We start from the raw sequence: 22,672 nt of genomic DNA, 5'->3' as shown, positions 1-22,672 counted from the left end.
CAGATCCGGCCCGCGGGCCGTAGTTTACCCACGGCTGTTCTAGACTCTCCCCTGTTCCGGAGGGCAGGACTGGCTCCTGTTAGGGACAAACTAGCAGATGGGATGTTCCTCTGGCTGGTTGGATGCCCTGAACAGGAACAGCGACTCTGGCCAAGGACTACAGCCCAGAGTAGGTTTGCCATCTGCCAGAAGTGCACATGGTGGGGCACAGGGTCCTGTGAAGCATGTCTGAAATTCTGAGACACTTCCAGACACTGTGGGCCTGCGCTCCAGCCTGGGGAGTGCGGCTGGCCAGGGGCGTTTGCCTGAGAGGGGAGAAAACAGCTGGCGTGCGCTGCCTCTTTGTTTCTGAGGTTGAAAAGACCCTACATGGGCCATGACTGCTCTTCTGTATCAAATCATGAGCTCTAAAGGGCTTCCTTCTGTTCCTGAGGCCACTGAGTAAAGAGCAAGGGGGGAAGGGAGTGGGTGTGAGTCTTGTCCTGAGGACTATGGGATGATGAAAGAATTCAGAAGTAGCTGGACCTGCATCCAGGAAACTTCAAGTGGTCTCACCTCCTCAGGAAGCCTTCTCTCACTCACTCTGCCTCCTTTCACTCAAACCTGTCAGGTATGTGTGGAATTGCTGAATGTTGGGGCTAGAAGGGATGTTAGTCCTGACCCTGTCTGGTGCCGGCCTGCAGACTGGGCGTGCTGGCTGTGGGGGTGCTCGGGGTAGCAGCTACAGCCCCTCTGTCTCTCAAGCTCAAACGGCCTGCCTTTTATCCTGCTTTCTGCCAGGACCTCTGCTTCCTGTGGGGGCAGGTGCCAGTAGCCCGACAAGAAGGAAGTTCCAGGTCCTGGAAGGCTCTTAGCTCCACACTCCTCCAAAGGAATCCAAGAGGGATTGAAGCAAACTAGGCCAGAATGTTAGAATGCTATGCTGATAGACGATGGGATATTAGAACCACATGGTCCTAAAACAATAGGATGCTTGGGTCAAAGGACTTTGCAATGTCAGAAGTTAGAATTATTTTCAGATTACAGAGGGTTACAGAATGTGCGGTAACCTGTGGTAACCTCTGGCTCTCAGAGTTCGACATGAATGACCCTAGAGGTCTCCCTTGAGTCTGGCTATGTCTCCAGCCCAGCACTGCCAGTTCTGACATTACTCATGCTGTTCCAGGCTGCAGGATGGTTGCACAAGTAAACACGTCCCGAGAAAGCCCAGTTCCCTGGAGCTAGGGACAAAATTGTCATTTTTGTCTACTGCCTGGGACTGAGACGCCCCCGTCCCCACTCCTTGAGGCCTGGGGTCCAGCAGATGCCATGTGACTGAATGGAATGAACTTGGTTTTGGGTGATTTGGTCCTGGATGTCTTTATAGCACATTCCTAGGTGTTGGCAATCCTGAGGAGGTGTGTGCCTGCCCTGGAGTAGTTCATGTACAGTGGGATGCTCACTGAGCAGGGGGTACTAGGATAAATTCAGGAAGTGACCTGGAGGGCAGCATCCTCATTTGCACCCCAGCTGTTCAGTGTTGCTGTAGGAAATCTTACAACCTCTGTCTTGAGATTACTGCAGGTTCATGGGTCCTCATTGCCAGTCAGCATCATCTGTGTTCTTGGCAGACAGAGCAGGTATGTGACAGGCATGTGCCCTAATCCTGATCCACAGCAGGCATCACTAATCAATCAGGGCCTCTTCTCTGCTGAGCTCTGATGTGTGTTATCATCCCACTTTACAACCTCCCACTCCAGGCAGCCACTACCAATCAATCACAGTTGGCCCATGCTATGAAATCTATTTAACTTCTGGTCCGTGTCAGTTCTTGTGGCCAATCTCGAATTTGTGGCAAATGTTCTCTTCTCTTCACACCAAGAATCTCCCATCTTCCTCCCTTTTCTCTGCAGATTACTTCACATTTTACTTTACAGAGTGGAGCTCTTGTGAGAAGCCATCAGCTGAGACCTCTCTTGCCTTCTAGCCTGCTGGCCTGCTCCCTCCTCCCCTTTGATTACAGGGGGAGGATGGCCTCCTCTACTGAAGGCCACACCCTCTGTCTGAGCTCTGGTCACGCCCCTCCGGCCTTCTCAGAGCCCTGGGCCAGTCATTTGTTCCCACTCTCTCTCCTGTATCACCCTCCCTCTAACTCTAGTTTTCCCGCATGTGTTAAATATGCTCAGCTCTCTCCTATCTGCAGAGAAGGTGGGTGGGATAATACAGTAACTAACTTTTTATTTTGCCAAGTAAGCACTTGAAAAGCCCCATTTGTCTTATATCACCATTATTTTTTCAAAAGAACAGTTAAACTTCAAACACAGTAGAAAAAAAAGATCATTTCAGACTAAAAGATAAGCCAGCAAATTGCATAAACTTTGCTAATAAAAAATTACCCAACTTGTACTTATTTTTCTCAGTTATTTGCAGATCAGAGGAAATCCAAAAACCTACCTAAGATCTTCGGGGGCCCTTCAGGGTCAGCTTGTCCCTCTGCAGGACCCTGGCAGTCAGGAATCTGACCTCCCCTCCCCTGGGCTGGCTCACTCCTCCACAGCAGCATCCTGGTTCCTTCCAGAACACTGATTTGCACACTCATCACAGCTACCTCCCCGAGAGGCAGGGCTTCCATCCAGGCCCCCAGACATCACCCAGGCCTGCTCAGAGTTTGCACACATGTCTGCCGCCCAACTACCCCTGAACCTGCCGAAGGGTTCTTCTGCTGGCCTCCAGAGAAGGCCAAATAGAAACATCACAGACATGAGGAGAGTATTCTTTTGTGAGGTGCACCAGCTAAAAAGACAACCTCCCCACAAAATGGCCAGCATTTCTGGAAGTGTCCAGGCGAGGGCACCTGCACAGGAGAAATGGCCTGTGGAAGCCACCCACCCTTTCCGGGCCTTGGCTTTCATCTGGAAAATGTGTGTTTTAACACCCATCTTGTGGTGTTACTGTGACGATCAAAGGCAATGTCATCCAAGAGGATAGACTGATGGCTGACACACAGTAGGGGTTTTATTATAAGAACCCCTCCACCCTGGTGCAGAGTTTTAGCCCTGTGATCTAAAATGAGTGTATCCAACATAATCATATGAGACGGGCATACTATCCCCATTTTACAAAGGAGAGGCTGAGGCCCATGGAGGTGAGAAGGCTTTCCCAGGCTCACTTAGCGGACAGAGGTAGAGCCACACTTTACACCCAGGCATCCTGACTCCAAAGCCCTGACCCTTTGGCCCAGCTCCCCCTGTGGAGCAGCACAGAGGAGGGGCCAGTCTGCCATCAGCACCGGAAAGGTCTGACTAGGCACTGGGCGGGGTATGGGGAGTTGGGGGGGAGGGGCTGGCACTGGGTGGAAGGGCAGGCACAAGTGCCACTACCCACCTCCTTTCTTAGCTTGCATGGCCCCTCCCCAGTGCTCCAGAGCCTGGAGTCTTCAGGGCCTCCACTGGCTTCTGAGGTTAGCCTGTGGCAGAACCACAGCAGGGGCCCGGCTCAGGCTCAGACACCTGGCAAGGCTGGGCTAGCGTTGGGTGGGTGTCTTATAATTATGTTTCTGTCTCCCAAGCTATTTCTTGGGATACCCAATGAAACTGGTTCTGGGAGACCTATGCATGGGCAGACACACACGTGGGAGGTGGCTAGGCATATCTCCAGTGGCACAGACCCTCCCGTCCTTCCTCCCGCAGCCTTGGGGGCCCTGTGCCTTCTTTGAGGATGGACAGAGGATGGATAACATGAGTAAGGCTGACTTAGGTCCCCAGGGCCCAATGATATGGGAAGGCCTGAGATGAAACCACAGAGGCACCCAGACAGAGTTCGTGGCCTTAAAGAGACTGCCCCAGAGGTCCTGTGTGTCTGAGGCCATCATGTGCCTCTCCTCATCCATGTGCTGAGGGCTGCAGAGGAGGGAACACAGGCACAGACAGATGAACTCTAGCTCTTGCGCTTCAAGTATATATGGGATTGAATGGCAGGAGCAGGAGGCAGGGGGAAGGCGGACCTCAAAAAGTGGACGTGTCCCATAACGAAATCAGGACCCTTCCAGGTTAGACCGACTGCTCAACTTGGTCTAACTCAGCCTGCCCCAGGCAGACCCTGTGTGGGAAACAGTCCAGCGAAGGGAGGGGTGAGAGGGCAGTGGCTGTGAGTGCTCACCAGGCCTCTTGCTTAATTCTCATGAAACAGAAGATGAATTTCATCAACCCAAACCGTGGTAACATGAAAAAATACATGTTTGTTGTAGCTCTGGAGCAAAAGCTGACTACTAAAGGAGGCAAATGCAGCCTCCTAGTCCCAACGTGGACATCACTGTCATCAGCAGTGCCAGCACAGAGACAGGAAGAAAGAATTTGGAGAAGAAGAGGGATGGGGGGGAAGGAACAGGGAGAGACGTTGAGCAAGCCCTGCATCTGGACATTGGGACTTCGCTTTGCACAAAGAGGCCAGAGCCCCCAGACGAAGCATCCAGTTCATGGTCCACATTGGGATAATACATCTTGTCGTAATTGTCATGATGATGATCATGATAATGATCATGATAATGGTAGCTGCCACTGTGAGTTCTTACTACTAGTATATGCCAGGCTATTTAAATGTTGTCACTAATTTCTATAACTCTTTTCCAAGATAGATATTTTCAATTCATCGAATAGTTATTGCTATAACTCATAAAGGAGGACTTGAGCCTCTGAAAAATTACCACCCAGAGGTCATGCAGCCTGGATGGGGCTGGGGCTGAGATCTGGAGGCAGGACTGGGGCATACCAGAGCCCACCTCTGCTCACTAGGTCACATGGTCCTGGCTCTGCTGGAGGTGGGGGATCCAAGGCTGGGCTGGGTAGTGGGAGCTAGCTCAGTTCTGGGCTCTCAACATGGCCTCCTGGGACATAAAGGGGCCACAGAAGCTGTTCTGGCCTTGGCCGGGGCCACCCCCTTTACCACGGGGACTATAATGAAAAAACTCTTGACTAGAAGGATGAGAACCACTTTGGGTCCCAGCTCTGCTAAGCACGTTGTAGCTTTCCCTGCCCCATTGAGGGCCTCAGCTTTTCCCTTTATGAAGCAGAGATTAGGAAAGGGTTTAGCAAATCTCTCAGCCCTTAGGAATTCTGAAAATAATCCCTTCCCCACTCCGGCCCAAACCTGCTCCGAAGGCAAAGAAGCAGATCTTGTCTTCGTTCTCCTGAAGCAGCGCCATGACCCTCCTCCCCATGCGCTCGTTCCGCTTGTAGATGAGCTCCTGGCGGAAGTAGCTGTCGATCTCCTGGGCTGTCACCTGCTCGTGCGGCGGGAGTGTCGTGTTGATAAAGTTGGGCAGCTGTAAAGGTAAGACAGGGGCTGCCTTCAGTTCTTTCTGGAGCAAGGTGGGCTTCAAACACACACACAGCCCAGGTGGGCGAGCAACTTACCTTTCTTGTGTCCCCACAGTGGGCTATACGTTTTTCATCAATTCCCAAACCCTTTGAGATGAGTGTGGTTATTCCAGCTTTATAAGTGAAGAAAGCAAGAATGGAAAGGTCCAGAGACATGTGCAAAGGCACATAGCTAGCAAAGAGGCTGAGCCAGGAAGAGAGCCCAGACTGCTGCCCTCCCACATGTACCCTTCCGTGTCTCTGCCTTGTTGAACCTCAGCTTCCAGGCACTGAGGTCCCGGGAGGCGGCCTGAGCTCAGCTGCTTCACTGCCCTCCCTTCGGCAGCCTGGCACTGGCACATCCGGGAAATTCTGTTCAGCAAGAAGGTGTGGATGGTCAGCTGAGCTGCCTGGTGTAGCAGAAAGCCATAGGGTATGGGCTTTAGGCCCTGTTCTGACACTGTGTGACTTTGGCCAAGTTACTTAACTTTCCTGAGCCTCAGTTTCCTCATTTGTAAGATGGGGCTGACAATGTTTTTGGGGGGTTACATGAGATGATGGCTGCTCTATGAGCCACATTCAGCCCACTCCACCCTGCAGAGATGAGAGTAGGGGTCCTAACTTGGGTTTTCCCAATGCCTGAGCCTTGGTTGGCCACTGTCTATTGCCACCACTATCTCTCCACCCCCAGCTCTATCACTTCCTGGGACATAACCAAACTCCATCCCTCTTAGAAACTTCAATTCTAAGACATGGCTTTCTCCCATAATGGTGGCCTGTTTAGCAACCTGGCCTGGAACTATCCCGATTTCTCAGCTCTGGGCCCACTGTCCACACCCAGCCACGTGACCTGGGGCCAGCATCACTGACATTCTTGAACTAGGCAGAGAGCATGTTGAGTTCAGGGGCAGAGCCTTCATCAATGCCTGGAACAGAAGAGGTGTCCAGAAAAGGGTTCTGGAACTTTGAACACAGAGCTGTGCTGTCCTCCCTGACCACATGGCCTTCTCCTGCATTCTTCCATTCCCAGCAAGCTGTCTTTCCATTTGGGTGGCGGGTCCAGGTGTCCTGCACCGTGGCCTGAACATGTTGGTGTGACTTAGAGGACGCCATGGCCATGGAGGAAAGAGAACAGACCTTCCCTTTTCCCACACCTGTCAACCTCCACGCTGTTGCTCACGGCATGTCTTCCTCCTGGTGTCTCTTCTTCCATTTCTCTGTCTTCACTAGCCCAGGCCTAAAGCACAGGCCACGAGCCCAGCTGCCTGATGGACTAGCTAGATGGAGAGTCTGGCACCAGAAGACTAATTTCCTGCAGGTTTTAGCCCCCAGAAGAATCATGTGGCCCAGCCACATGGCTTCTAGAGCCACTGACGAGTTGTCAACACTCTTTCTGAGGAAAATGAAGGCATCAACAGAGGCTGAACCCCGAGGGACTTGGAGAAGGCCGAACATCTGTCTCTGATATCTGCTGGCCAAGGACCAGTGTGCTCCTCAGGGCGAGAGGGGAAGGGCTGCTTTGCCAGAAAGGCCTGGCTTGTTGTTCTAGGCCGAGCAGGACAATGCTATGGCTGGTGTCTCCTATAGAATTGTAGGTAGCAGCCATGCCAGTGTCCCATAGGCTGGTGCCCACAGGCTTTTGGGCGAATGGATAAATAAAGAAATGGAGTTCTTACTACATCCCCTACTGTGGAAGGGATGATTGGCAGCCCTGACAGCACAGGCCACACTTAGATTTGCTGCAGCCACAAGAAAGGCAACCCTGCAGGCTTCCAAGTGGAGGGGAATACAGAGAGCTGGGACCCAGAGGGGTTACTTCTGGAAGCATGGCCCTCTCAGGCTTCTTTCATTCCTTGAACGTGGGAAAGAATGTAAGACACTGTTGTACCAACACACACATATTTGTTCATACAGTGAAGGAGTGGATGGTTGAATGAGCTGAGAGGCAGTAGAGTTATGGTGATATGAATATGGGTCCAGAAGTCAGACAGCCAGGACAACTTGGGCTGGATCCCTCTTCTGCCACTTTCCAGCTGGGCAGCTCTATAACTAGCAAGTGACTTGGCCTCTCTGAGACTCAGTTTCGAAATTGGTAACATGAGGGTAATATTTTTATTGTCCATACGCAGACACTTTTGGGAGTGAAAGCTCACATATAATTAAGAGTCAGAATAACTACCAGGTGTGGGGCAGTTTGCCCTAACCATGTATCTGGAATGTCCTGGAAAAAACCAAGACATGTTCACTCTGTGAGGTGCCTCCTGTGGCTCCCCAACTCCTCGGCATCCTCTCAGACACAGATCCCACAGTGTTCTCGTGGGCAAGTCTGACTCCCCACTGGGTTGCAGGCTCCATCCATGGCAGCAGACACAGTCTGAGGATGCTCTATGGCCCCCTAGCTCGATATAGGGTTGGACCAGTGGGAGTTCTCAGAAGGTGTCTGTTGAATGAATGGGGTGAAGAAAAAGGATGAGGCCGTTGGGGCCTCTGATGCATGAAGACAGCACTCAACTGTCAGATCTGACCCCGTCCTGGTAATGGGTCAGGGGAACCCACACTGAGGTCACACCCACAGCCCCAGCCCATCTTCTAACCGCCGCCCCATCTCAGACCCATCGCTCTAGGGCCCTGCGGGCCTGACGTATCCTCTTTCTTTTTTTTTTGTTAAATATATTTTATTGATTTTTTTACAGACAGAAAGGGAGAGGATAGAGAGTTAGAAACATCGATGAGAGAGAAACATCGATCAGCTGCCTCCTGCACACCCCCTACCGGGGATGTGCCTGCAACCAAGGTACATGCCCTTGACCAGAATCAAACCTGGGACCCTTCAGTCTGCAGGCCGATGCTCTATCCACTGAGCCAAACTGGTTAGGGCCCTCTTTAAAATCTTATTGTGTGTCCTGCACTTAAATTTGTCACAGAAGATTTAGGATCTGCCAAAAAGTCTAATGACATCATTAATTTGCTCCCATCCACACCCAGGCTCAAACCCAGGACCCATAGGACCCACCCTTGGCACTGAGCAAAGGCTCATCAGCATGAAACAGGCAGAGACTGTTGGCAGCCACTGGGCAGCCCAGGGAACTTGGGTGCCTCACCCAACTCCTTTGCAGCTTTGACGTTCAACTTTCTGACTCTTGTCCTTGTTAAATGTTCTTTAGCTTCCTAAGGACTGACTGGAGATTCGCTTTTCCGCATATGCACACTCTTGGTCAGCAAGCAGAGGAGGCCTTCCTGGTTCTCTGAAGGCTCTGAAGGCCATCTCTTCGTCAGCTCCGTCTCTGCTCCTGCCTAAGCTACGCTCACTGTGGCCTCTGCCATCACAGCTCCATGCCCCAGGCTAGTCGTACGAAGCTGACATTTAGTTGTGACTTCTTTTGTGCCATGCACTGTGCTATGCATTTTCCAAAACTGATCTTACTTAATCCCTACAATGACATAGGCAGCCCACCCGCCAGAGACAGATCACAGAAAATCTGAGCTTGCCATCTCCTGAGGCCACCCCAGTCCCCCTCCCTCAGCTTAGTGTCAGCCACAGCCTGGCGAGGCTCTGTCCTGCATGCCCCTGCCCCCAGCCCGGCTACACCATGGCCTGGAAATCTCAGGTGGTGACCAGGTCCCCTCTGCAACACAGCTTTGTCTGCTCAGGGCCCACCAGCCTCTCCCTAACAGAGGACGCAGGGCAGGGCTCTGTCACAAAGGGAATGGCTGGTGGGATGCCTATGAGCCTAGTGGTATCGCGATTCTCTCCTCCTTCCTTCTTCACCATGATCGTCAGAGCTCTCAGAATCTGAGCCTCCTGTGGCCAGGTCTCTGGATCCCTTCTCCCTCCTTCTCTACAGCAAACCATGCACAATGTGTGTCTTACTACATTCTTTCATGCACCAGTTGCTCACCGATGCACGCTTGTGCCAGGCCCTGTGCTGGCACTGGGACCGAGAGATAAGCACCACATCCTTGCTCTCAGGAGCGCTGGCTCCAGTGGGGTGGTGCACGGGCAGAATGACACAGCCTAGGCCCCAGCTGTGCCTCCAATGCAAACTCTCACCCTCCTCCTGGTAGAGCCATGCTCAGCCTCTCGAGGTCCCACCCACTGTCTGCCCAGCCTATGGATGGTTTTTCCTTTAGGCTTTGAAACAAGGCAGAACGCTCTGGGCTATGCTCTGAGTCTGAGTAACTGTGGGCTTTCTCTCCCTGGACTTTAATTTCACTAGATGCTGAACTGGACACCCTGTTCTTCCAGGCTAAGCTTCCCGGGTCTACACACATCAGGCTCAAATACTGCTCTTCATAACCTGATAACCCAACAGATAATGAGTGGTGTGGCCTTGGGCAAGTCTCCTCCCCTCTCTGAGCCTCAGTTTCCCCATAGAATGGGGATCCCAATAGCTCCTGCTTACCATGGTTGGAGAAAAGATTGTGCTTGGCACACAGTAGGCGTCTAATAAATGCCAGGAGGGTTCACATGGGCCTGGCCTTGGGAACTAGTGATGCAGAGGCTGTCCGGGCTGGAGGAGGGGAACCTCACCTGTGACGTGTCGTGGTTGAAGATGACGGCATTGAGGTCCCCGCAGTTGTAGTGCTTGATGAGGTCCTCCGTGGTGTAGGGCGCCTGCAGGCTCCCAGCCCGCACGCTCTCGTGCTGCAGCAGGGTCTGGTTCAGGGCAAATAGCACCTGGGCAGAGGGAAGAAAGAGAAATAAGCGCTGTGCTCAGGGACCCGGCTGAGGCCCCGACACCTCCAGGACTGGCGGTGCTCCCTCTGGGCTTCGGGGCAACAGGCCCTGAAACAGAGAAGGTGTGTGGGGCCGGCACCAGCCGGCGCAGTCTGAGCGTTTCCACATTTCCCGCTCCTTACTCACCGGCCTCTGAACACGTGCAGCCTGTTCCCGTCCCCAGCCCTCTGCCCACACCGTCCCCACTCCTGCGAAAAATATTAACATCTTTTTTTTAAAAAAATGTTTTTTAAAAATTGATTCTAGAGAGAGGGGAAGAGAAAGTGAGGCGGGGGGTGGGGGGAGGTGGGGACATCGATCTGCCGCCTCCTGCATGCCCCCCACCAAGATCAAGCAGCCAGCAACCCGGGCATGTGCCCTGACCACCTCTCGATGCATGGGACAATGCTCAACCAACTGCGCCACACTGACCAGGGTTGAGTATTAACATCTTATCTAATGATGTGACAAAATGAGAACCCTAATTGTGTCTGGGTTTTGGAATGATGGGTAAGTTTTCCTTTGGGCTCTTCTTTTCCTGTGTTTAGTAAAGTTCTAGAGTGGGCACAGACTCACTTTGTAATCGGGAGCACGCCCACCCCACCCCCCCCCCCCCCCCCCCCCCGCAACAAAGCAAACAAATGACCAAAACAAGCTTAGATGTCAAGGCCTAACCCAAATGCCACCTGCTCCAGAAGCCATCCTCACACCAGACAAAGGCATAGAAGCTGGGCCCCCAGGGCTGACCCATGCCCCCCAGGTCAGACACATTCACACGTGTTTCCTCAAGGGCCTCTATGCTGGGCCCTGGGGACACCGCTGTCACCCAGGCAGACCTGCCAGGCACCAGGACCACTTGGAGGGCTACCGAATATCAGATGCCCAGCTCCCACCCCTGGAATTGGAATCTAAGGTGGAGCCAGGATGTGGGTTTTAACAGGCTCCCCAGAACTTCTCCACAGCCCAATGGCTCCTGGTGTTTGAGGACCAGGGGCCTAATGGAACTTGGCCCACCTGAGGTCTGAGAGCCCTGAGACATGATCTAAAAGGTCCCCTTTTAGATGGGAAATGGAGGCCCATGAGGGGAAGGGACTTGTTCAGTTTCACACAGTGACTGTATCCCCGACTCCCTTGGCCAACAAATAGGAGGAGCCAGACATTATTTGAGTTATTTAGCACAGATATAGGGAACTTGTTGCATGTCTTGTGCAAAACATCAGGAGGTGATCTTGGGTTACCTGGCCCATCAGTCCTCAGGCCCTGCTTATTCTGTTTGCAGTGTGTGGGATGACAGTCCCCCAGCCTCTTGATCCACACCAATTCAGGCCCAGGCATCTCTTACCGGTCCACTGCATTAGCCACTCCCATGCCGTCCCTACAGACCTCTCCCATCTAGCCCATTTTCTCCCTCCCATCTAGCCCATTTTCTTCTGCCACCGTCATCTTTTAAAAGCACAAATCTGATGGTCTCCTCTTTCTTGCTCAAAACTTTCCTGGGTGTCTCCTGCCCTCACATAAAGGCCTAGCTCTTCAAGAGAGTCTGCAAGGCAGTAACCTGGACCCTGCTGTGGTCAATGACTATGTTTTCTACCCAGCCCTTGTGTCCTCAAGTGCTCAACTATCCAGCCATCTCTGTGCCCTGTACATGCTATTTCCTGTGCATTCCACCTCTATTCTCCACTTGCAAATTCAGACTTGGCTGTATAGGCTCAGCTCAGATATCTCCTCCACGAAACTTCTCTGAGTCCCCCCGCCCCCCCCCCCCCCCCCCATTGGGACTCTCAAGGTCTCCTTGAATCCATGCCCTTGTCCCCGGAACTCAGTAGCTCCCTCCCATTCTGATTCTGGACTTGCCCTATAGCCAATGGTATGTTAGTAACTAGTTCAAGTAGCGGCCTGAAAAGCTCTAATGTGCTTCTGCTGCCTCTTACTCCTCCACTACTGCCCGGAAGGCGGCCCAGGCTAGTCTGCGGGGGGAGAGACATGGAGGGCAGAGCCACATTGCTTCAGTTGTCCCACCAAGACCATCCTCACCCAGCCAACAGACATGCAAGCAAGCCCATCAGAGCCCACTTGCAACTGGGCCCAGATAGCTGAGCAAACACTCACCGCCGTCGTCACACAGCACAGTTGTGGCGACATGTTCCTCCATGTTTCCCTCCACTACAGCGTGAACATGAGAATGTAATGCTGTCTCTCCCAATAGGCTATGAGCTTCTTGAAGACAGGAAGTGCCCCTTACGCATTTTGTGTTTGTAATACTCAACGTGGGACCTGGAAAAGACAGCATGCTACCCTGCCCTTTCCTTCGCACTTTGATAGCTGCTGTGGTCACTTCATAGTTCAAGGCTGCTTGGTAATCCCTCAGACTAGCCCCTAGAATGTTGGCACCCTGTCTGCATTTGGGGCACACCATAACCACCTGGCAGAAGTTCCCACCAAGTGTTGTCACTACATGGCTCCAGACAGAAAAGCTCATGCAATAGGTACACAGAATCTGCCCAAAATACTGTCATGGGCATTGGGACCAAGCTGTGCTTGTTAGATCAGCTCCACCCATCCCCTCCCACAGTTGTTTCTGGCGGTGAGGAGAGCTGGATTGAGCTTGGATGCAGCAGCCCAGGCTGCTCCCCCTTAATGAGCTGGCTGGAGATGAGGTCAGACCCCACCACCCCACCTCTGGGCCTTCTCCAGGCTCTGGCCACTACCCCTGCAATCCGATCTGCGGCCACCTGGTGCAGGGTGTTGATGGCAGCATGGTGGCTGGGGATGGATCACAGGAGGCAGTGGACCTGTTGCTGAGGACATTGCTAAGGCAACAGGCACTTCCTCCCACATGGCACATGCCTTGGATGAAAGCATCCATGTCAAGCTGGAACGCTCTGCTTTCCTCCTCTGGGGGCTGAGACACACAGACCTCCTGTGACCACACCCTGTTGCTGCACACACCTGCCTGGTGCTTCTCAGCGTAGGCCTGGCCGAGCACCACTTGGCCTGTGATGAGGTCATCTGCCCAGGCACCCACAAGACACGCCTGGAGGAGAAATGGCTCCCTTGGACCTTCTTAGCCACACGAAGTCATTTCCTCAGTCACACGGCCCTCACGGAGCCTGGAGGTACTCTAGTGAGTTAAGCACTTACAATCTGCAGGGGGCGAAGAACAATTCTGGCAGTAGAAAGTGCTGGCTAAATGACACTTGGAAGAACAGAGTTAGACCTTAACTTTTCTTGATTGGAGCTGGATGGGACCCTGGATGTCATCAGGTCCAGTGGTTTTCCAAACCTTTTTTAGCCATGGGATCCCTTCTTTGTTGTTATTGTTTTCCAGAGGAATCTTACTTGGAATTCAAAATGTGGAGCAGATAAAAATAGAAACTTCCCTGATTGACATAAGGGTGGCAGGCTGGAGCCTGAAGTCCTGCTATTTCAATGTCTTCTGCAGCACAGACTCCCAAAGCTTCTCCATGGAACGCATGGGTGCCCTGGAGCCCAGTTTGAGAACCACTGATCATCCCATGCCTTCAACACATAGAAGCGAAGAGGAGATAGGAGCCCAAAGTGGGCAGGATGGGGCTCTCCCAAGGCCGCACTGTGAGCTGGGGTGGAGTGGGCTCACACCCCACTCTCCTGACACCCAGCCCGGGGTGCTATGCCGCCCCTTTGGACCTCTGGGGCAGGATTTCCAGCTGTCCATTGGCACAGTCCACGTTCATCCTGCACACATGGCCACACCCATGTTCTTTCGGGAGCTTGTGGAATAGCCAGAGATGGCCAGGGAGTGTGTGTTTATGATGAGCTTGTTACAGACAGATAACTGAGGCCAGATCACTGAGAGGCATCCCGCGGAGTGTGGTGGGCTGGGACTGAAGCCTGAGCCTGTCATCTGAGACCCCTCTACTCTGGGTGGGGTTTGGTGCTTCCCTTGGTCTTGGCACTTATCCCACTGAAGTGTCCCCTTCAGATCATCCCCTTTGCTCTGCTTGTCTAGGCCGAGAGCTCTGCAAGGGCAGGAAGCCTGCCCCTCTGTTCACTGTTGAATTGCAGACATTCAGGAACTGCTTCAAGTAGAAGGAGGCCGACCCTGAATCCTGGGCCCTTTCCCCCAAACCTCCCACCTCGGATCCATCCTTTGCCACTTACGAAGCAGTCCTCACCAAGCCATTATTAGGATCACTATGTTTACTGAGCACTTATTATGTATCAGGAACCCTTTAAACTCGTATTAATTTAGTTAATCTTTGTCATAATTCTGAGGTAGGTCTAGTACTAGTCCTATAGATTTTTAAAAATCCAAACAAATAACAAAGAGACATTAACTCATTAAAGGTGACAAAACTGGGGGCGGGGGGAGGGGGGATGTGCACTTGCACATTAGCAGTCTACCGAGGACCGTCCTCTTGGTTTACCAATGCTCACCGGAGCTGCCCTCTGCTCTCTGTGGGAGACCGCCAGCAGCGATAGTGTCCCTATTACAAACAGGACACCAAGAAGCAGAGGGGAAGGACAGGCCCAAGGCCACATAGCTTGTAAAGGAAGAGCTGGATTTGAAGTCATGTCTGTCTGGCTCCAGAACAGGTCCTCCCGACCAGGACTTCAAAATAAAATGTGCTCCATCCTGAGCATTCTTGGTGCTTCCAATAGACAGTGGGAAGCTACGCTCATTCATTCATTGAACAAACATTTACCTTCTGCCGATTCTCTGCAGGGATCTGGGATTGATGGATTCATTGGGCGTGGTTTTCACCCACGTGGATCTCATTTTAGAGACCGATGTGCCAACTGGCCATGCCAGTAGCGGGTGGTTAAGTGGGGCTCGAGGCCCTGTGTAGAAGCACCACCTTGCTTCTCTCCCATTCACCCTGAATTCCCAAGCTGGCCCTGCTCACAGGCTCCCAGGCCTTGGTGCCTTCTGCTCCCGGCCACTTTAGCCTAACAGACCCTCCTCGCCCAGAGCCTCGGTGGCCACTCTAGGATAATGTTTATGATAAGGCTTTGACATGGAATAACAAACACCAGGTGAAGGCTAGAGCCGCCCGCTCCCCCTGGACGTCTGTGTGCAAAGGCCCTGCCACCAAGAGCCCCTGAGCATCCCGCTGGCCCCCCTCACCAGTGCTTGCGGCCGGGAGCTGGCCTGCGGCGTCTGCTGAATGTAGCCGGAATTTAAACACATCTTCAAACACGGGCCTAGGATGGAGTGAGCAGGCGCCAGGAGGGTGCGGACGGGTTTATTGTTCCAGATTAGTCTAGTAAACAGTCCTGAAGGGCTGAGGTGGCAAACACTGGGGCCTTGTGTTCACCTGAGGCTCAGCACGTCCTTCAGAGAGGACGGCAGCAGGGCCCTTGTCAGGAGTATGTTGGGCCCTGGGGCTCCTGTGCACAGGCTGGGCTCTCAGGCTGGGGTGCGAGGTGGGCAAGGAGCACGTCTCACAGGGAAGTCACAGCAAAGCCCCCCCCCCCCTCAGCGATGCTCACCGAGCACCTGCCATGCGCCAGGCCCTTCTCTAGATGCCGGGGACCTAGGGACAAACAGACCCAAAGCCTGCCTCATCGAGCTTACCTGCTGGGTGGACATGGAGAATAAATAAGAGAATTAGCAAAATACTGATATTTTAAATGTTAGAGACATAGCGATGATTCCACTGAACTGGAAGTTAAGTCTGCCCCCTGGCCACTGGGCTCCTCATGCCTCTGGATCCACAGGCAGGGAAGGGAGTCACTGTGCTGGCTGGTGACGGGTCCTGACTACCGACAGAGCTGGACTGCTATCCTCAGTGGCGGTAAGGAAGGGTGTGTGCGCACAGCAGGCCTCTGAGGACATCTCAGTATCACCACCCCCTGCCCTAACGAACATCAGTGAAAACGACAACACATCCAGGCAGGACTGTGGATGGCCCAGGACCCTCAGGAATCAAGGCTTGGGTTGGCTTGCGGGGTACAGAACCACACCAGCTGAGGTGCTTTCAGGAGGCCGAGGGAATATGGACGTGGTAAGGGAAGAATGGGGTTTTAAACACCAGCTCTGACCATCTGACTGGTTACAGAAACAAGGACCTTGTTGTCAGGACTATTTCTCCCTTATTTTGTTAAGAATGTGTATGTGAGTGGTATGCAACATTTTTTGTTTCCTTTTTTCTCTTCTTTTTTCTGTTCTTCTCCACCGTCATGTAATGTCAGACTGTATATTATAGTATTTAAGTACTGTTAACTCTACATCATATATATGTAAGTTATGGGACATCAGAAGAAGAGTAAACAGCATTCGGGGAAGGCATGAGTGCCTTTCGGTTATACTCAGGATCATGGCATCAGGCTAGGTGGAATTATGATCTTCCTATTGTCTTTTTTTTTTTTTGGAGATTAAATATGGTTTAAGGATATGGTTGCCACATTGACAAGGGTGGACTTGTGATGCCAATTTTGTCAACTTGGCTAGGTCATGGTACTCAGATATTTGGTCAAACATTCTTTTGGATGTTTCTGTGAAGATACTCTTTTAGGTGAGGTTAACATTTAAACCAGTAGACTTTGAGTAAAGCAGAGTATGCTCCATAACAATTGAATAAGGGAGGGCTTCATCTAATAAATTGAAGGTCTTAATAGAAAGAGGCCAACTTCCCTCAAGGGAGGGAATTCTGCCTACAGACTGCCTTTGGACTTGAATTCCTTTTCCCTGAGTTTCCAACCTGCCCTGCAGATTTTAGACTTGCCAGCTTCCACAATGTGAGCCAATTCCTTAAAATAAATATGTGTTTAAGTATCTATGTATCTATGTATCCATCCTATTAGTTCTGTTTCTCCGGGAATCCTGACAAATAGAGTGTTTGTATTATATAGAGAAAATGAGGCAGAAAAGGGGTGGGGAGTGATGAGGGAAGGGGGAACAGCAGGTACAAAGGACCCATGCATATGTGAGGAGGAGCAGAGGCCAGGGTGAACAATGGGTGATGAGGTCAGTTGATTAGCATGCCAGGTTCCATGAGCCATTATAAGGATATTGAGAAAACATCCACCCCATAATCCTTCTGGAAAAGCGATTATTATTCCCATGTGACAGATGAGGAAACTGAGGCCTTGAGATGGTGAAGTTGCTTGCAAAAGGTCTCACATTGGAGAACTGGGGCAGGGATTCAAACACAGGCCCAGCTGACAGGCCGTGGGTTCTTTCTGATCCCCTAGGCGCCACACACCCCACCATTGATGGGAAGGACAGACATAAACAGAAAGTGGGGGCCAGTGTGGGAGGCCCCAGTTCTGACCGGTGAGCTGGAAAGGAGAAGGGGTGCTAGAACCTTAGCCCTGGGGCCTGGTCAGAGCTGTCATAGGAGGAGAGGAAAGAGATCATCTTTGCCAAGGTAACCCTGCCTGGAACATGTGCGCCCCACCCCCTATCTGTTTTCACTCTTTGTCATCCCCCGCACAGAACCTCATTCAGACCCTCATTTGTGCCGAGCTTTTCGTCCTTGCTCTGCCTCTGCCTGGGACCCTCTTTCCACCCTCTGGTTCACACCCCCATTTCACCTGCTGCAGAGGCTCCTTCCTCAGAGCACTTCCCCGGGGCATGCACGGGGCAGCTCCTGCCCAATGCCCCCAAAGCACCTGACACTCCCTGGACAGACATTCCCCCCACTTCACTGCTATCAATGCTCACCCTTCCTGCTCGAAGGGGACACTTGAAGGGCAGGCAAATCATTTGTCCTTGTGCTGTTTCTCCAGCGAAGAGCACAGTGCCTGACCTATACAGCAAAGGCTTAACAAATGTTTTAGAATGAATTTGAATAAATGAATGAATGAAAGCTGAATGAACCACCCTTTCCAAATCCCATCCCAAGCAGCTCCCTGTGGGGACCCGGTGCCTCTAGGGTACAGAGCGGGAGAGCTGAGCCCCCTGGATCCTGGGCCACTCAGTCTGTCAGCGCCCTGGTTCGGAGAGGAGGGCAGTCTACCTGGCAGGAAGCCTTCCCGAGCTGGGGGGACATTTCCTCAAAGGTCAGAGCCCACCAGGCTCTGGCTGAGCTTTATTTATTTATTCTCCTTGCCCCATCGGCAGCAGCAAAGCAGTGCTGACAACTTCCCTGCTTCCTGCTCAGTGTCCCGAGTCCCCCGGGCCCACAGCACAGAATCCTGTCTCCGGATACTGCGCTACTAAGCAGTGGGCATCCAAGTAAACACAGGTTTCCTGGAGCTTGGACTGGCTCTGGACTGGGAGGCAGAGTGAGGATCTAGTCACCATCTGAATCTCCACCAGGAAGCCCTGGGCAAGTCACTCTTCTTCCCTGGGCCTTGTTTTACCCACCCACGAAAAGGATCAATTCACATGTCACTGAACAAATGTTTATTGAGCACTTAGATATTGTTCCAGGCCCCAGAGGTATAGCAGTAAACACAACAAATAAAGTTCCCTTCCAGAAAGGAACTTTTATTTGTTGGAGGAAGCTGGCAATAAACATAAACAACTAGTAAGACATCTATGTTAAAGAATGACCATTGCTAAGGCAAGGAGTATAGAAAGTGTGTGTGTGTGTGTGTGTGTGTGTGTGTGTGTGTGTGTGTGTGTTGGGGGGGTTGACATTTTAGATATGATGTCCAGGAAAGGCACAATGAGAAGTGACATTTGAGAAGAGATCTGATGAAGATGAAAGAAGTGGTCATATGTGTATCCGAGAGAAGAGTATTCTGGGAAGAGGAAACAGCACGTGCAAAGGCACTGAGGCAGAGCAGGCCTGATGGGTATGAGGAGCAGAAAGGAGGCAGTGTGGCTGGAGAGAAGTGGGGGAAGGGGATTGAGTAGATGAGGTCTGTCTCAGGCAGGAACCCAACAGAAAACAGATGGTGCACTGCCAGTGACGTGAGTTCCAGCAAGGGAGCTTCAGCTGAAAGGGTAATTGAAGCGTGTTGAATGATGGGAATATTCACAAAAGTTGTGGACAGGGGGTGGGGGAGCATGAGGAGGAGCAGCAGCAGGAAGCTTTCCTGCCTGTAAGCCTTGAAGGGAAAGGGGTGGGTGGTCAGGGACCTGAACCTGACCAGAGTCATCACCTTCAGAAGGCAGCATCGCTACCGCTCCCTGGCCTGGACCACAGCGGCCTGCAGGTAGGAGGGGGCTGGTGGGGGCATGATATGTCCTAATTGCCTTCCTCTCCTGCCAGTGCTTCTCATTGGACTTGGGATAAGGGAGCCCAGGTGATGTTGCATCAGTTCAGGGCTCAGAGCTGTGACAGCAGAGGGTCTATCTGGAGAGGTAGCGGGGGATTTCCAGGGCACGGCTAGAGAGTGTGGCGGGGTGGGCAGTGGGGGCACATCCCGTGGGGCCAGTGGGCGTGAAGGCCTTTGCCTGCACCCTGAGTGAGCGGGAAGCCCGGGAGAGTGTGAGCAGAGGCCTGCCCTGGTGGCTGTGTTGATGTGGAACAGGGAGGCAAGAGTGAAGAAAGGAGATCAGCCTGAAGATGAAGGCAGCTCTGTCTTCCTCCTAAGGAGGAAGAACCGAGCACGCTCCTCCCTAATCCTCCACAGCCTATCCCCAACCTTCAGCCACAACCCGAAGAACCATTGACTTGGCCTCTAGCACAGACGTTCCCTGCTCCGTGGACGCCCACCCGTTGGAGCCGGTGGTGCTGGCCACATCCTCCATCTGCCCTGCAGTGTGGGCTGGCTGGGCTCTCTGTGCTTTCCTGGGCGGGCAGTGGAGGCTGACTCACTAGCTTTCTTTGCTTCTTTTCCCTGAATGCCTCATTTCTCCACCCAAAGACCACCCTTAAAGATCCCAGCTTTCCTCTTCTGTCCTTCAAGTCATGCCAGGAAATGCTCATAAATCCAGAGCCACCCACATGAGGAGATTAGCATTCTGCTGGATAGGAGGCTGATAGCTGGGCTGGGTCTGGGCGGGAGGGGCAGGCCCAGAAGCTGGGTCTCCAGGAAAGAGGTTTACGTGGAGTCTGCCCTGTTGGAAGAGCCCCTTGGTTCTCTGTTCGAGGTACAGGTAAGCCTGAGGGAGGCTGCAGCCCCAGATTCTGGTGCCGCAGGCTCTGACCCAGTCCAGGTGTGAGATCCACTCTGCAGGTCCAGGATGCCCCTGAAACTCGAGGATGTGAGACCCCTCAGCTCTGGAAGTCATGCTTTGAACCCAACATTTAGCAGTGACCTCCCGTCATCTCATGATTTAAACAGTCTATGGTTCCAGGCACTTTGCACATGGAAGCTCATTTATTCTTTATAGCAGCCATGTGAGGCCAACATTCCTGACCCCATTTTGCAGACAGGGAAACTAAGGCTCAGAGAAGGAAGTGCCATCCCATGCTCTCCCATTGTTGGGGCTCCGTGGCCTAGGGTGTTAACTCTGCCTAGGCTTAGTGCCTTGAGCCCTCCTGGCCCCTGGTGTCAACTATTTGCTATCTACATGAATTGTTTTTGCTCCCCAGGAACCACCTCTGATTTTCTAAATTGATTACACATTGGGCAGGAGAAAAAAAGGACAAATCATATAATCATATCAGAACGTCCCAGAGAATCATGTAGGCTGACCTCTTCTCAGTTATAAAGCTTTGAGGAACTTCAAGGTGGTAGAGGAGATGGATAGAGAAACAGGTGAGTATAAAACCAAGTAATACGTTACTGATAAAAGGAAAAAAACACAGAGGTGTTGGGGGTCTTTGGGGGGCAGTTCTAATGCAGCCTGGGAGTCCGTGATGAAATCAGGCTTTAATCTGGGCTGTGCAGGATGAGTGGGGTTGAGAGGGATGCGTATAGGTAGAGGGACATGGAAGTAGGTGTCATGTTTCAAGAGGTGTCAAGAGTCAGGCCAGGACTGAGTCCAGTAGGTGGACGTGGCCCTTCTCTAATCCGGTCAGCAGGCTAATCCCCAGTGGAGACTGAAGTAGATGGGGACCCACGGATGAGCAGACTGAGAGACCCACGGAGGGCTGTCTACATGGTAGGCGACTGGTGGGCAGTGGCCCTGGTTACCATCATCATCGTTATTATATGAAGTGGCTGCACCCATTGGTTGAAGGAGTGTAGTTTTATTTTTTCTGCTGTCTCAGACCTGCCTGCTGACACAGCTGCCTAGACTTCAAAAGGCAAGTCTCCATTTTCATTTGCAAAATCAGTATGAAATTCCTAGAGGGCTTGTCTAATTCCTTCTGGTCTGACCACACAGCAATTACCAATTTGCAGGGTGGCGGGGGGAGTCTCAGGCCCCGCAGCAGTGTGGGGACCTCGGCTCTGCCTGGGTCCTGGGCGGCAGCCAGGAGGACAGGATTGGAGCGCGCACCTCCAGGTGGCCCGGGTGGGAAGCGAGGGGCTGGCTCTGTGAGCATGAGCACTCCATGCTGGGAGAGACATCGTTCGTCTGCTGAACCACAGGCTAGCAATGCTTCAGAGATGAGAGGTGCATAGCAACAGAAAGGGCAGGGCTCTGACCCAGGTTCAAATCCAGGCCCTGCTACACGCAGGCGGCGTGAAGTTCCTGGTCTGGACCTTTTGGTGATATGATGCTATGAGAACACGGGACTGGCCCCTCTGCTCTCTGGGCCTCAGTTCACCCATCTGCCAAGCGGGGAGAACAATATTTCTCTTCCCTGTCTAGTGAGCTGGCATTCTAAAAACTTTGTACTCTCCTTCCTCAGGGTAGTTAAAAAAATATCTGTTCCCTAAGCAGCGGAGGGGTGGCTCCGAGGAGCCAGTGTGTGTGGATTGGATTCTCATTCACTCCTCAGTGTTCAACATGAATCAGTTCCAGGCCCTGTGTTGGGTGCTGGGGCCACGGAACCAAATCTGCACCATTTCTATTCTCAAGGAGTTCAAGGTCAGGGGTGGAGTGCAGCAAGGGAGGAGGTACCAAGGAAGACTTGCAACAAGATGCTAACATCACTCATGTCACTTATCACTCATGAGAGCTGTGCTCAGGGATGGACACAGAGGAAGGACAGACCCATGCTGCCGGGAGGACCACACAGAGGGTCCCTGGAGGAGGTGCTTGTACAGAGATGCCTGGTAGGACCATGCTGAAGAGCAAGAAAAGGAATTCCAGGGAGTGTCGGCGCCTGTGCAAAGCCTGGGAGAAGCTGGCAAGTTCTGGAAAATGCAATGACTCCCGTCGGCTGGAGGGCAGTGTGTGGCTGGTGGAGGGCACGAATTGGGACTAGAGCAGGGAGCAGAGGTGGGATCCACAGCTCAGACTTATCGGAGGGACCATGGGAGCCACTGAAGTTATGAAGCAGGGACTGACCAGCCAGGCTTTCAGTTCAGAAGCTGCCCCCTGGCTGCTGCGTGCAGTGCAGAAAGGATGAGGGGAGCAGAGACTGCAGGCAGGAATCAGGGTCAGCCCTCTCCAGGCCAGGAGAGTGGGTAGACCCCCCCTGGGCCTGGGGCCTTGGGGATGTATGGAGGAAGTGAATGCTGGCTCAAATGCCGTATCCTTCCTGGCTTGGATGTTCTAGAACCCTCTAACTCATGGCTCCGAGGGTCTTTCCTTGCACACACTGCCCTTCCTCCTTGCCTTGAATTTCGGGGTTGGGCCCTCACCCTGTTTTCCTCCACTTCAGGAAGCCTTGCACCCCACTCAGGGAGCAGCTGGACAGAGGAGAGGCAGGTCCAGAACGGGAGGAAGGAAAAAAGACTGCATGGG

At 52.5% G+C, this 22,672-nt stretch overlaps 1 protein-coding gene across 1 annotated transcript in view; it reads right to left on the bottom strand.

The window, feature by feature from the left end:
* TRABD2B (TraB domain containing 2B) overlaps positions 1-22,672 on the bottom strand; it is a 201,390-nt gene that overhangs the window by 27,830 nt on the left and 150,888 nt on the right. The window contains exons 3-4 of the mRNA XM_081087664.1: positions 9,865-10,011; positions 5,125-5,299 (exon numbers count right to left, since the gene is read on the bottom strand). Of these exons, the coding sequence (XP_080943790.1) occupies positions 5,125-5,299; positions 9,865-10,011 (322 nt within the window). The remainder of the gene's footprint in view (positions 1-5,124; positions 5,300-9,864; positions 10,012-22,672) is intronic.

Source organism: Myotis nattereri (genome assembly GCF_964212035.1).
Source record: "Myotis nattereri genome assembly, chromosome: 3".
Lineage (NCBI taxonomy): Eukaryota > Metazoa > Chordata > Mammalia > Chiroptera > Vespertilionidae > Myotis > Myotis nattereri.
Note: the sequence above shows the minus strand (reverse complement) of the source record. Positions and strands in the feature narration are given on the sequence as shown.